Source organism: Bombina bombina, chromosome 7 (assembly GCF_027579735.1).
Source record: "Bombina bombina isolate aBomBom1 chromosome 7, aBomBom1.pri, whole genome shotgun sequence".
In the NCBI taxonomy this organism is placed as follows: Eukaryota; Metazoa; Chordata; class Amphibia; order Anura; family Bombinatoridae; genus Bombina; species Bombina bombina.
The window spans coordinates 4,141,346-4,157,103 of NC_069505.1; the positions used below are offsets into that span (position 1 = coordinate 4,141,346).

Genomic DNA, 15,758 nt, shown 5'->3' on the forward strand with positions numbered 1-15,758 from the left:
ACAGACAGCAGTTTTTTTTATTCATACACATTTGTTAGAAGGGAGATTGCACTTAGACCACAAATTGTGACACTTATCACCCTTTAACCTAAAAGAGTTACGCTGCCAGAGAAGTTAATGCTTTAATATTTCAGTAAATGGTTAACAACACATCTCATATAGAGGTATCAGAACTTTAGCTAAGTCTTAACACCAGAGAATCTACCAACACCTAGAGGTGCATTTTGTTTAACCATAAGATACAAATGGGATTAAACAAGGATCAGTGTTCTAAGTAACCTATCCAGTTGAGAGGTCATAAGGGAAGTGGCGGTATCTCAGTAACTATGGGGTTTCCGGAGCTCCTGGAGAAAACAGGGGGTATGGGACGCTTTCAGATTATACACGTTATACTGCTGTCCACCCCAATTCTTATGTTGGCAAGTCACAATCTCATGCAGAATTTCACTGCTGCCATCCCCAAACACCGATGTCGTCTCAACGGTTCCTGGGAGGAAGGCAATATTACCGAGAGGTGGCTGCAGGCTTTTATTCCTATGGAGCCCACCGGAAAGCTCTCTAGTTGCTTGAGGTTCACCAGCCAACAGTTCCAGTTGCTTAAAGGCAACGCTACAGCCAACGTTAGTGATATAGAGACAGAGTCCTGTGTAGATGGATGGGTATATGATCACAGTGAGTTTTCCTCCACCATTATAATGAAGGTAAGTCTAATTTGAGTTTGAGATTCACATTATGTTACTCTATTCTCATCCTCCTCTCAGTAAATTTATTTGCTGTCTTTTTCTTTATTTTTCTCTCTAGCTCCCGTTTTTTCTCTCTGTCATCCTCTAATTCTCTTCTCTCTCTCTCTCTCTCTCTCTCTCTGTCTCTCTCTCTCTCTCTCTCTCTATATATATATATATATATATATATATATATATAGGGATGTCCAGTCATAGGAGGCAGGGGAGGCAGTGGGCAGGGGGGGGGGTTGCCATGGGGGGCATCATTTTATTGTAGTGGAGCTAAGGGCATATTTTTGTTGGGGCATCATTTTATTGCAGGGGGCATCATATTTTCGTTGGGGGCATCATTATTTTGAAGGGAGGTTGGGTGCATCATTTATTGCAGGGGGCTGGGGGCATAATTTTAGTGCAGGGGAGCTGGGGGCATTATTTTATTGCTGGGGGCATCATTTTATTGCAGGGGCTGGGGGCATCATATTTTTGTTGGGGCATCATTTTATTGCAGGGGGGATGGGGGCATAACTTATTACAGGGGGGCTGGGGGCATCATTTTATTGCAGGGGGGCTGGGGATTCATTTATTGCAAGGGGGCTGGGGGAATCATTTATTGCAGGTGGGCTGGGGGAATCATTTATTGCAGGTGAGCTGGGGGAATCATTTATTGCAGGTGGGATGGGGGAATCATTTATTGCAGGTGGGCTGGGGGAATCATTTATTGCAGGTGGGCTGGGGGAATCATTTATTGCAGGGGGGATAGGGAGATATACTGTGCATATATAAAAATGTATTAAACTGGTTATTGGTTGATTATTTTAATTTATTATATTAGCCTAAAGCCTTTTATCTGCTGAACTAGGAAGCAGTGGTCTTATAAATAAATACAAGTCTGTGACTGTGTGACAAGCAGTTTAGAAATGGTCTGGCCATAGGCAAATATATTTTTAAATAATTAATTATTCAATTTCAAAACTGCTTGTCACACAGTCACAGACTTGTAGTTATTTATAAGACCACTGCTTCCCTCCCTAGCTTTAGGCTAATTAACGGCTAGATTTAGAGTTTTGCGGCCAAAGGGGTGCGTTAGCTATGCGTGTTTTTCTTCCCCTGCACCTTTTAAATAACGCTGGTATTTAGAGTTCTCTGAAGGGCTGCGTTAGGCTCCAAAAAGGGAGCGTAGAGCATAATTTACCGCCACTTCAACTCTCAATATCAGCGTTGCTTACAGTAGCGGCCAGCTTGAAAAACGTGCTCGTGCACGATTCCCCCATAGGAAACAATGGGGCATTTTGAGATGCAAAAAACCTAACACCTGCAAAAAAGCAGCGTTAAGCTCCTAACGCAGCCCCATTGTTTCCTATGGGGAAACAGTTACTAAGTCTGCACCTAACACCCTGACATGTACCCTGAGTCTAAACACCCCTAACCTTACACTTATTAACCCCTAATCTGCCGCCCCCGCTATCGCTGACACCTGCATATTATTATTAACCCCTAATCTGCCGCTCTGTACACCGCCGCCACCTACATTATACCTATGTACCCCTAATCTGCTGCCCCTAACACCGCCGACCCCTATATTATATTTATGCCCCCCACGTCGCCGCTACCTTACCTACACTTATTAACCCCAAATCTGCTGACCGGACCTCGCCGCCACTATAATAAATGTATTAACCCCTAAACTGCCTCACTCCCGCCTCGCAAACCCTATAATATATAGAATTAACCCCTAATCTGCCCTTCCTAACATCGCCAACACCTAACTTCAAGTATTAACTCCTAATCTGCCGACCGGACCTCGCCGCTACTCTAATAAATGTATTAACCCCTAAAGCTAAGTCTAACCCTAACCCTAACACCCCCCTAAATTAAATATAATTTTAATCTAACAAAATTTTTTTATTTCTTATTAAGTAAATTAATCCTATTTAAAGCTAAATACTTACCTGTAAAATAAACCCTAATATACCTACAATATAACGAATAATTATATTGTAGCTATTTTAGGATTTATATTTATTTTACAGGCAACTTTGTATTTATTTTAACTAGGTACAATAGCTATTAAATAGTTATTTACTATTTAATAGCTACCTAGTTAAAATAATTACAAAATTACCTGTAAAATAAATCTTAACCTAAGTTACAATTAAACCTAACACTACACTATCAATAAATAAATTAAATAAATTAACTACAATTACCTACAATTAAATCAACTAAACTAAATTACAAAAAAAACAAACACTAAATTACAAAAAAAAAAAGATTACAAGAATTTTAAACTAATTACACCTACTAAGCCCCCTAAAAAAATAACAAAGCCCCCCAAAATAAAAAAATGCCCTACCCTATTCTAAAATAAAAAGTTAACAGCTCTATTACCTTACCAGCCCTTAAAAGGGCTTTTTGCGGGGCATGATCCAAAGAAAACAGCTCTTTTGCCTTTAAAAAAAACATACAATACCCCCCCAACATTACAACCCACCACCCATATACCCCTACTCTAACCCACCCAAACCCCCCTTAAAAATTCTAACACTAAGCCCCTGAAGATCTCCCCACCTTGTATTCACTCAGCGGGGTATCACCGATCCGCCCAGAAGAGGGTCCGAAGTCTTCATCCTATCCGGCCAGAAGAGGTCCTCCAGAGGGTCGGAAGTCTTCATCCAGACGGCATCTTCTATCTTCCATCCGGAGCAGAGCGGGTCCATCTTGAAGCAGTCGATGCGAAGCCATCCTTCCTCACAGACGGACTAATGACAAATGAAGATTCCTTTAAATTACGTCATTCCAAGATGGCGTCCCTCGAATTCCGATTGGCTGATAGGATTCTATCAGCCAATCGGAAATTAAGGTAGGAAAAATCTGATTGGCTGACTGAATCAGCCAATCAGATTCAAGTTCAATCCGATTGGCTGATTGGATCAGCCAATCAGATTGAGCTCGCATTCTATTGGCTGTTCCGATCAGCCAATAGAATGCAAGCTCAATCTGATTGGCTGATTGGATCCTCCAATCCGATTGAACTTGAATCTGATTGGCTGATTCAATCAGCCAATCAGATTTTTCCTACCTTAATTCCGATTGGCTGATAGAATCCTATCAGCCAATCGGAATTCGAGGGACGCCATCTTGGATGACGTTATTTAAAGGAACCTTCATTTGTCGTTAGTCCGTCGGTGAGGAAGGATGGCTCCGCGTCGGCTGCTTCAAGATGGATCCGCTCCGCTCCGGATGGAAGAAGATAGAAGATGCCGCCTGGATGAGGACCTCTTCTAGCCGGATAGGATGAAGACTTTGGACCCTCTGGAGGACCTCTTCTTGCCGGATAGGATGAAGACTTCGGACCCTCTTCTGGACAGATCGGTGATACCCGGCTGGGTGAATACAAGGTAGGGAGATCTTCAGGGGCTTAGTGTAAGGTTTTTTAAGGGGGGTTTGGGTGGGTTAGAGTAGGGGTATGTGGGTGGTGGGTTGTAATGTTGGGGGGGTATTGTATGGTTTTTTTACAGGCAAGAGCTGATTTCTTTGGGGCATGCCCCGCAAAAAGCCCTTTTAAGGGCTGGTAAGGTGATAGAGCTGTTAACTTTTTATTTTAGAATAGCGTAGGGCATTTTTTTATTTTGGGGGGCTTTGTTATTTTTTTAGGGGGCTTAGAGTAGGTGTAATTAGTTTAAAATTCTTGTAATCTTTTTTTTTGTAATTTAGTGTGTTTTTTGTAATTTAGTTTAGTTGATTTAATTGTAGGTAATTGTAGTTAATTTATTTAATTTATTTATTGATAGTGTAGTGTTAGGTTTAATTGTAACTTAGGTTAGGATTTATTTTACAGGTAATTTTGTAATTATTTTAACTAGGTAGCTATTAAATAGTAAATAACTATTTAATAGCTATTGTACCTAGTTAAAATAAATACAAAGTTGCCTCTAAAATAAATATAAATCCTAAAATTAGTGATGTCGCGAATAGTTCACTGGCAAATAGTTCCCGGCGAACATAGCTTGTTCGCGTCCGCCGCGGGCGAACATATGCGATGTTCGGTCCGCCCCCTATTCGTCATCATTGAGTAAAACTTTGACCCTGTACCTTACAGTCAGTAGACACATTCCAGACCCTCCCTCCCAGACCCTCCCACCTCCTGGACAGCATCCATTTTAGATTCATTCGGAAGCTGCATTCTTAGTGAGAGGAGGGACAGTGTAGCTGCTGCTGATTTAATAGGGAAATCAATAGCTAGGCTAGTGTATTCAGTGTCCACTACAGTCCTGAAGGACTCATCTGATCTCTGCTGTAAGGACAGCACCCCAAAAAGCCCTTTTTAGGGCTAAAACATCAGTCTGCTTTTTTTTTTTTTTTTCCTGTGTAATCTAATTGTAGTGTACATTTAAAAAAAACAACACTTTTTTGACTGTGAAATAATAGCAGTCAGTTTCCTTCACACGTGTGCGTTTCAATGCCTGCCTGCCAGGGCACAGTGTCACTCCAGTGCAACTCATATCTGGTGTAACAGTAGTGTAGATTTAAAAAAAAAACACTTTTTTGACTGTGTTAAATAATAGCAGTCAGTTTCCTTCACACGTGTGCGTTTCAGTACCTGCCAGGGCACAGTGTCACCCCAGTGCAACTCATATCTGGTGTAACAGTAGTGTAGATTTAAAAAAAACAACACTTTTTTGACTGTGTTAAATAATAGCAGTCAGTTTCCTTCACACGTGTGCGTTTCAGTACCTGCCAGGGCACAGTGTCACCCCAGTGCAACTCATATCTGGTGTAACAGTAGTGTAGATTTAAAAAAAAAAAACAACACTTTTTTGACTGTGTTAAATAATAGCAGTCAGTTTCCTTCACACGTGTGCGTTTCAGTGCCTGCCTGCCAGGGCACAGTGTCACCCCAGTGCAACTCATATCTGGTGTAACAGTAGTGTACATTAAAAAAAACAACACTTTTTTGACTGTGTTAAATAATAGCAGTCAGTTTCCTTCACACGTGTGCGTTTCAGTGCCTGCCAGGGCACAGTGTCACCCAAGTGCAACTCATATCTGGTATAACAATAGTGTACATTTAAAAAAAAAAATACAATTTTGACTGTAATAGATTGAATAGCAGTTAGTTGTCTGCAAGCGTGTGTGTCAGGCCTATAGCGTCTACTCTGCCAACTTCTGCCAGTGCACAGTGCCACTCATATCTGTTGTCACAGTAGCTTGCACGCATAGTACCACTAATCAAAAAAAAATGACAGGCAGAGGCAGGCCACCCGCAGGGGCCGTCGTGGTCGTGGTGCTGTGATTCCCTTTGGCCCTAGAATAATGCCCAGTGTTCAGAGGCCACGTACCCCGAACTCGAAAAGTTCTGAGGATATAGTTGATTGGCTAACACAGGACACCCAATCTTCTACAGCTTCCGCTCGGAACCTTGTCGGACCATCCTCCTCCAGCTTAGCTTCGGGCACCTCTCAAGTTACCACTCGCCCGCCTGCCACCACCACCAACACTAGCACCACAGCCGCTTCACTTGATCTGTCAGAGGAGTTATTTACACATCAGTTGGAAGAAATGAGTGATGCGCAACCATCATTGACAGAGGATGTAGATAACAGGGATATGTCTCAGTCAGGCAGCATTACAGACATGGACGTACGGTGTGATGATGATGATGATGTTGTACCCGCTGCTGCTTCCTTTGTTGATTTGTCAGATACAAGTGAAGCGGTTGATGATGACGATGCATCCGTGGATGTCATGTGGGTGCCCGCTAGAAGAGAAGAAGAACAGGGGGAAAGTTCAGATGGGGAGACAGAGAGGAGGAGGAGACGAGTTGGAAGCAGGGGGAGGTCGTCGCAAGGAGCTAGTGGCACAGTCAGATAGCATGCATCGGCACCCGGGGTCAGCCAGACAGCACGCCAATCAAAGCATGCTGTTGCCACCACCAGAATGCCGTAATTGCAGAGCTCAGCAGTGAGGCATTTTTTTGTGTGTGTCTGCCTCTGACAACAGCGATGCCATATGCAACCTGTGCCAAAAGAAACTGAGTCGTGGGAAGTCCAACACCCACCTAGGTACAACTGCTTTGCGAAGGCACATGATCGCACATCACAAACGCCTATGGGATCAACACATGAGTACAAGCAGCACACAAACTCAAAGCCGCCATCCTCCTCCTGGTCCAGCATCTTCAGCCACGTCAACCACTGCTGTCCTCCTTGCCCCCTCTCAACCATCCACCACTCCGTGTCTCGCCTTGAGCAGTTCCTGCTCATCTGCCCACAGTCAGGTGTCTGTCAAGGACATGTTTGAGCGTAAGAAGCCAATGTCACAAAGTCACCCCCTTGCCTGGCATCTGACAGCTGGCTTGTCTGAACTCTTAGCCTGCCAGCTTTTACCATACTAGCTGGTGGAGTCTGAGGCTTTCAAAAAATTTGTAGCTATTGGGACACCGCAGTGGAAGGTACCCGGTCGAAATTTCTTTTCACAAAAGGCAATCCCCAACCTGTACTCGATTGTGCAAAAGGAAGCAATGACATGTCTGGCACACAGTTTTGGGGCAAGGGTCCATCTGACCACTGATACCTGGTCTGCAAAGCATGGTCAGGGCAGGTATATCACCTACACTGCGCATTGGGTAAACCTGCTGACGGCTGACAAGCATGGAATGCGTGGCTCTGCAGAGGAGTTGGTGACACTGCCACGACTTGCAGGCAGGCCTGCTGCCACCTCCTCTACTCCTCCTACTCCATCCTCTTCCATAACCTCCTTGGCTGAGTCCTCTTCTGCTGCTGCGTCTTGCTCCACATCAACGGCAACCCCCCCCCCAGCTCCCCAGGTACTATTCCACATCCCGGATACGACAGTGTCACGTCGTCTTGGGGTTGACTTGCCTGAAAGCAGAGAGTCACACCGGACCAGCACTCCTGTGCACCCTGAACGCACAGATGGATCAGTGGCTGACTCCGCACCAACTGGAGATCGGCAAAGTGGTTTGTGACAACGGAAGAAATTTGGTGGCGGCATTGAATTTTGGCAAGTTGACACATGTGCCGTGCATGGCACATGTGTGTAATCTGATCGTACAACGCTTTGTGCATAAGTACCCAGGCTTACAGGACGTCCTGAAGCAGGCCAAGAAGGTGTGTGGCCATTTCAGGCATTCCTACACGGCCATGGCGCACTTTTCAGATATCCAGCGGCGAAACAACATGCCAGTGAGGTGCTTGATTTGCGACAGCCCGACACGTTGGAATTCAACACTCCTAATGTTCGACCGCCTGATCCAACAAGAAAAAGCCGTTAACGACTATTTGTATGACCGGGGTGCTAGGACAGCCTCTGCGGAGCTGGGAATTTTTTTGCCACGTTACTGGACACTCATGAGCAATGCCTGTAGGCTCATGCGTCCTTTTGAGGAGGTGACAAACCTAGTCAGTTGCACCGAAGGCACCATCAGCGACATCATACCATTTGTGAAGAGTGCTGGATCAGGCTGTAGATGAGCGTGAAGAGGAAGAGTTGTGGTCACCATCACCACCAGAAACAGCCTTATCAGCATCGCTTGCTGGACCTGCGGCAACGCTGGAAGAGGATTGTGAGGAAGAGGAGTCAGAGAAGGAATGTGGCTTTGAGGAGGAGGAAGACCAACCACAACAGGCATCCCAGGGTGCTCGTTGTCACCTATCTGGTACCCGTGGTGATGTACGTGGCTGGGGGGAAGAACATACCTTCAGTGAGATCACTGAGGATGAGGAACGGGACATGAGTAGCTCGGCATCCAACCTTGTGCAAATGGGGTCTTTCATGCTGTCGTGCCTGTTGAGGGACCCTCGTATAAAAAGGCTGAAGAAGAACAACCTGTACTGGGTGTCCACGCTACTAGACCCCCGGTATAAGCATAAAGTGCCTGAAATGTTACCGAATTACCGCAAGTCGGAAAGGATGCAGCAGTTCCAAAATAAATTAAAAAGTATGCTTTACACAGCGTATAAGGGTGATGTCACAGCACAACGGGAATCTAACAGGGGAAGAGGTGAAAATAATCCTCCTCCTCCCACGACTACGCCGGCAAGGACAGGACGCTTTACAGACGTGTTGTTGACGGAGGACATGCGGAGCTTTTTAAGTCCTACGCATCGCCACAGCCCTTTGGGGTCCACCCTCAGAGAACGACTCGACCGACTACCTCGCCTTAACTGCAGATATCGACACTCTGAGGAGCGATGAACCCCTTGACTACTGGGTGTGCAGGCTTGACCTGTGGCCTGAGCTATCCCAATTTGCGATAGAACTTCTGGCCTGCCCCGCTTCAAGTGTCCTGTCAGAAAGAACCTTCAGTGCAGCAGGAGGTATTGTCACTGAGAAGAGAAGTCGCCTAGGTCAAAAAAGTCTAGATTACCTCACCTTTATTAAGATGAATGAGGGATGGATCCCGAAGGGACTGACAGTGGGCGATACATTCATCTAAAAAAGGCCTTATGAGATGAGCTGCCTTGGGCTGAAAATGGTCCACACGCTGCTGTATTTTATCTCTGAATGCCGGATGACTTGCGTGACTTATCTGCCACCAACTAGGGTTCAAGCCGCAATGTTTTAGGGCACTTTCTGCCTGGGAAACAAACATCAATTTTTCTGGCCGCTGCTACAGCAGCGGCTGCATCAATACCTAATTTTTCAGATATGTGTACATGCCTAATTTTTCTGGCCTCTGGTGCTGCACTGTGGCTTCAAAAACCAAACAAAAAAAAAGGCACATAACAGGGATTAAACTGATAGAAATAGTACTACTTAACACACCACTCATATCTGGTGGCACAGTAGACTGCACGCGCAGTGCCCCAAATTTGAAGTAGGAGGTCCGACCAAGCATCTTTTTCCATCTCTCCCGGTTCCTAAAATCGATGCCATATACACGTCCCCTGATAGTGGACGTAACAGGGATTAAACTGATAAGAATAGAACTACTTAACACACCACTCCTATCTGGTGGCACAGTAGATTGCACGTGCAGTGCCCCAAATTTGTAGTAGGAGGACCGACCAAGCATCTTTTTCCATCTCCCGGTTCCTAAAATCGATGCCATATCGATGATAGGAATAGTACTACTTAACACACCTTATAATAACGCAGAGAGAGGCAACGCAGAGAGAGGAGTCTGAAGAAGAGGAGTCAGAGGAGGAAGGTTGCTTTGAGGAGGTGGAAGACCAAACACAGCAGGCGTCCCAGGGGGCTTGTTGTCACCTTTCGGGGACCCTTGGTGTTGTACGTGGCTGGGTGGAGGAAGAGACCTTCAATGACATCAGTGAGGACAAGGAACGAGACATGGATAGCTTGGTATCCAACCTTGTGCAAATGGGGAGTTTGCGGTTGTGCAAATGGATTGTTTGCGGTTGTTTGCGGTGCGTTAAATGGGGAGTTTGGTCACTGTGAAGCGGGCGTAACCCTTAGACTACCTGATCGATACAACATCATACCAGATGTTTTAAAGCACGTTATTCCAAACAATTTAGGAATGTTAGGTGATTTATGCCCTTTATGGATTAAAACCAGACTTTGCATCAACTATGTAATTTTCCATGGGAGTTTTGCCATGGATCCCCCTCCGGCATGCTACAGTCCAGGTGTTAGTCCCCTTGCAACAACTTTTCCATCACTATTGTGGCCAGAAAGAGTCCCTGTGGGTTTTAAAATTCGCCTGCCTATTGAAGTCTATGGCGGTTTGCCGGGTTCGCCCGTTCGCGAACATTTGAAAATTTTATGTTTGCGACATCACTACCTAAAATAGCTACAATATAATTATTCCTTATATTGTAGCTATATTAGGGTTTATTTTACAGGTAAGTATTTAGCTTTAAATAGGATTAATTTATTTAATAAGAAATAATTTATTTTGTTAGATTAAAATTATATTTAATTTAGGGGGGTGTTAGGGTTAGGGTTAGACTTAGCTTTAGGGGTTAATACATTTATTAGAGTAGCGGCGAGGTCCGGTCAGCAGATTAGGGGTTAATACTTGAAGTTAGGTGTCGGCGATGTTAGGGAGGGCAGATTAGGGGTTAATAAAATTTATTATAGGGTTTGCGAGGCGGGAGTGATGCGGTTTAGTGGTTAATACATTTATTAGAGTAGCGGCGAGGTCCGGTCGGCAGATTAGGGGTTAACAAATGTAGGTAGGTAGCGGCGACGTTAATAAATATTATGTAGGTGTCGGCGGTGTTAGGGGCAGCAGATTAGGGGTTTATAGGGATAATGTAGGTGGCGACGTTGTCTGGTCGGCAGATTAGGGTTTGAAAAAAATTATTATAGTGGCGGCGATGTGGGGGGACCTCGGTTTAGGGGTACATAGGTAGTTTATGGGTGTTAGTATACTTTAGAGCACAGTAGTTAATAGCTTTATGAACCGGCGTTAGCCCATAAAGCTCTTAACTCCTGACTTTTTTCTGCGGCTGGAGTTTTGTCGGTAGAGGGTCTAATGCTCACTTCAGCCAAGACTCTAAATACCGGCGTTAGGAAGATCCCATTGAAAAGATATGATACGCAATTGGCGTAAGGGGATCTGCGGTATGGAAAAGTCGCAGCTGGAAAGTGAGCGTTAGACCCTTACCTACACGACTATAAATACCAGCGGGTGGCCAAAAGCAGCGTTAGGACCCCTTAACGCTGGTTTTGACGGCTAACGCAGAACTCTAAATCTAGGCTATAATATTTTAAAATCATTAATCAGTCTATTTCTAAACTGCTTGTCACTCTCAATAACAAAATAATTTAATTGACTTGGGGACATTAAAGTAACAGTCGCATGCAATTGTAGACAACTTTACAATTTACATCCATTAACAAAATAGTATTTTCATATATTTACATTTTTTGTGTCACTAGCGTCTACTGAGCATGTGTAAGAACTGACATCATAAACGTATATGCACTCATTGTGATTGGCTGATGGCTGTCACAAGATAGAAGGAGAGTTGAAATAGAGATAACTTTAAAACTTGTCAGAAAAAAATCTATTACTCAGTTGGAGTTTAGACTAGGTGCTATTGCATTGTGTTATTGTCGTGCATTTGTTGGTTATTATGCAAATTCTTTTTTTTTTGGAGGGGGGGTGAGGGGGGCCCTTCTTGGATTCTTGTACCTGGGCCCTGTGGTTTCTAGTTACGCCTCTGGTTGTACTCATCATGCACACTGTGAATGTGAACAGACAAGCAGGCACATGGCACTGACTGGCAGCATATTAGCGTCTGGAGCCCAGCAGCACCCTAATTTCATTGTGGCACCGACTGGCAGCCTATTAGCGTCTGGAGCCCAGCAGCACCCTAATTTCATTGTGGCACCGACTGGCAGCATATTAGCGTCTGGAGCCCAGCAGCACCCTAATTTCATTGTGGCACCGACTGGCAACATGTTAGCGTCTGGAGCCCAGCAGCACCCTAATTTCATTGTGGCACCGACTGGCAACATGTTAGCGTCTGGAGCCCAGCAGCACCTTAATTTGATTGTGGCACCGACTGGCAACATGTTAGCGTCTGGAGCCCAGCAGCACCCTAATTTCATTGTGGCACCGACTGGCAGCATATTAGCGTCTGGAGCCCAGCAGCACCCTAATTTCATTGTGGCACCGACTGGCAGCATATTAGCGTCTGGAGCCCAGCAGCACCCTAATTTCATTGTGGCACCGACTGGCAGCATATTAGCGTCTGGAGCCCAGCAGCACCCTAATTTCATTGTGGCACCGACTGGCAGCATATTAGCGTCTGGAGCCCAGCAGCACCCTAATTTCATTGTGGCACCGACTGCCAGCATATTAGCGTCTGGAGCCCAGCAGCACCCTAATTTCATTGTGGCACCGACTGGCAGCATATTAGCGTCTGGAGCCCAGCAGCACCCTAATTTCATTGTGGCACCGACTGGCAGCATACTAGCGTCTGGAGCCCAGCAGCACCCTAATTTCATTGTGGCACCGACTGCCAGCATATTAGCGTCTGGAGCCCAGCAGCACCCTAATTTCATTGTGGCACCGACTGGCAGCATATTAGTGTCTGGAGCCCAGCAGCACCCTAATTTGATTGTGGCACCGACTGGCAGCATATTAGCGTCTGGAGCCCAGCAGCACCCTAATTTGATTGTGGCACCGACTGGCAGCATACTAGCGTCTGGAGCCCAGCAGCACCTTAATTTCATTGTGGCACCGACTGGCAGCATACTAGCGTCTGGAGCCCAGCAGCACCCTAATTTCATTGTGGCACCGACTGGCAGCATATTAGCGTCTGGAGCCCAGCAGCACCTTAATTTCATTGTGGCACCGACTGGCAGCATACTAGCGTCTGGAGCCCAGCAGCACCCTAATTTCATTGTGGCACCGACTGCCAGCATGTTAGTGTCTGGAGCCCAGCAGCACCCTAATTTGATTGTGGCACCGACTGGCAGCATATTAGCGTCTGGAGCCCAGCAGCACCCTAATTTGATTGTGGCACCGACTGGCAGCATATTAGCGTCTGGAGCCCAGCAGCACCCTAATTTGATTGTGGCACCGACTGGCAGCATATTAGCGTCTGGAGCCCAGCAGCACCCTAATTTGATTGTGGCACCGACTGGCAGCATATTAGCGTCTGGAGCCCAGCAGCACCCTAATTTGATTGTGGCACCGACTAGCAGCATGTTAGTGGCTGGAACCGGCAGCCCCGTAATTTCAAGTTAACTGCCAAAGCAGGATCTGGGATATCTGAGTGACTCAGTGACCTCAAGCAAGATGGGTATAGCAGAGAGTTGCATGAGTTACTCTTTGAGTTTTTACTTAGGGCAGGTGTGTGGTTCAACTTCACAGTCACTAGAATTGAAGTCCCTCTATGCCTTCCCTGAGTAGTGTCAGTGCTGCGCTAACACACTCAACTGGGCTGTAAGCAGTGGCACTCAGACAGAGGCACGTTGGAGTCCCTTACTTACTACAAGTTTTATGCTAGTTCAGTAAATCTATAATCCCTTCTATAATTTAAAGTGACAAATGAGGTGCAAGAGTGACCTCACCTGTTGTAAAGGGAAGCTAAGATGTTAATAATATTACTGTATTACTGCTAAGGTCCAATAGTGACCATAACAATTGCTAGATCTCCTCTTCCTATCAGATTAAATTGGTCCAAGAGTGAGCTTCTGAGTCTTGAGGGGAATTTATAATAGAAACATTAAAGGGCCATTATACACTCATTTTTTCTTTGCATAAAATGTTTTGTAGAAGATCTATTTATAAAGCCCATAAAGGTTTTTTGTTTTTTGTAAATGTATAATTTTGCTTATTTTTAAATAACATTGCTCTGATTTTCAGACTCCTAACTAAGCCCCAAAGTTTTATTTGAATACCGTCAGCTACCTTCTCCAGCTTGCTCCTGTTTGTGTAAAGGGTCTTTTCATATGCAAAAGAAGGGGGAGGGGGGAGTGTCTTATTTGCCACTTGCAGTGGGCTTTCCGGCTACCTTTTTTAACAGAGCTAAACTGAGAGCTTCTAAGTACGTTTTTAAACAGTTTTATACTGGATTTTTATATCAGTCTCTGTGCATCTTATTCTTTATAGTAGTGTCTATTACATGCAGTTCTAAGTTTCATTTATAGCTGCCCGTTCTTATTGGTAATACATCTGCCTCCTACTGTTACTGATATTGTTTTACTTTGTGCATTTTACTTGTAGGTTACATCTATCAGATGGTTATATCCTCTGCCTAAAATGATCCTCTTTCAATTCACTGGGATATAGTACCTGTTGTTTTCACGTTGTCTTTGAGATTCAGATTATTGATTTAAGGCTTTGTTGCTTGGTTTCATGTTTTGTGCATTTGTGTACAAAGTTATGCAAGGGCAGTGTGTGTGTGCACCATTGAGCAGAGCTGCATGCTATGTCTTTTCCAGCTTCTCATACTCATAATAGGAAACTAAAAGTGAAGTTGTGGCACCTCTTACCATGGTAAATTATTTTTTTACAACACACTAGTGAGTAGAGAAGAGATTGTGTATCATTCTAATTGCTAATTAACTGGCACTGGTTTTCATTATAGCTGAACTAGTGCACAGGTGAAGTAATCAGCTGATCAGGAACACCAAAGTTACTAACTTGCTCTCACCCATCAGCTAATTATTTCACCTGTGCACTGGTTCAGCTATAATGAAAACCTGCCCTGTTGGGGGTTCTTGAGGCCTGCAAATGAGAAACAATGCTTTAGTTTAATTTAAGCTACCTCTATTGGGTTCATATATGTTTTTTTCTCCGGCGTAACATAGCCGGTGCCTCACCAGCCTCTGACCTCACCACATGTCAATGATTATATATATATATATATATATATATATATATATATATATCTTTCTTTATATCTCCCTCCCACTTTCTCTCTGTGTCCTTCTCTCTCCCTTCCTTTCTTTTTCTTTCCCACATTATGTTACTCTACTCACAACCTCCTCTTTATTTCTCAATAAATGTATTCTCTTTCTCTCAGTTCCTTTTCTTTTTCTCTTTACCCCCTCTCAATCTCTTCCTTCTATTGCAGAGTTGATTCAGTACACATAACTAAATATTTTATATAATAATATGAAAGTGTTAATTGTCCCTTTAAGACAAAGGGGTGTCATTATCTTTTCCGGGATTAGGATAGGATAATCACAAAGTTTCATGGAAGTAGAAGATATATTGCCAAAGCTAAAGTAAAATGTGATGATGACTGAATGCATTTGAATACACTTTTTATCCTAAGGCGTAATATTGATTAATGTGTACAATTAATAATTTCATGTGCACACCTTTGAGCCTACCTTAGTATGCTCTCATGGAAAGTAGCTACATTTTTAACAAAGAAGAACAAGAGAAAGAGCTTAATTTGATCTTCAAAGTAAATTGGAATGTTTTTCAAAACTCTAAGCTCTATATAAATCATGAACGTTTCATTTTGAGTTCCATGTTCCTTTAAGATAAATGGATTAGTTGTTGAAACAATTGGAATGAGCTTGAAAACCCCACAAAAAGCTACATCACAAACTTCCATGGGATTTCTGAAAGATTTCAAT

The 15,758-nt window shown here is 44.2% G+C and overlaps 1 protein-coding gene across 1 annotated transcript in view; it reads left to right on the forward strand.

Annotated features, from left to right (window-relative positions):
- Positions 1-326: 326 nt before the first annotated feature.
- LOC128635702 (solute carrier family 22 member 6-B-like) overlaps positions 327-15,758 on the forward strand; it is a 149,733-nt gene continuing 134,301 nt past the window's right edge. The window contains exon 1 of the mRNA XM_053688828.1: positions 327-701. Coding sequence (XP_053544803.1) covers positions 327-701 — 375 coding nt within the window. The remainder of the gene's footprint in view (positions 702-15,758) is intronic.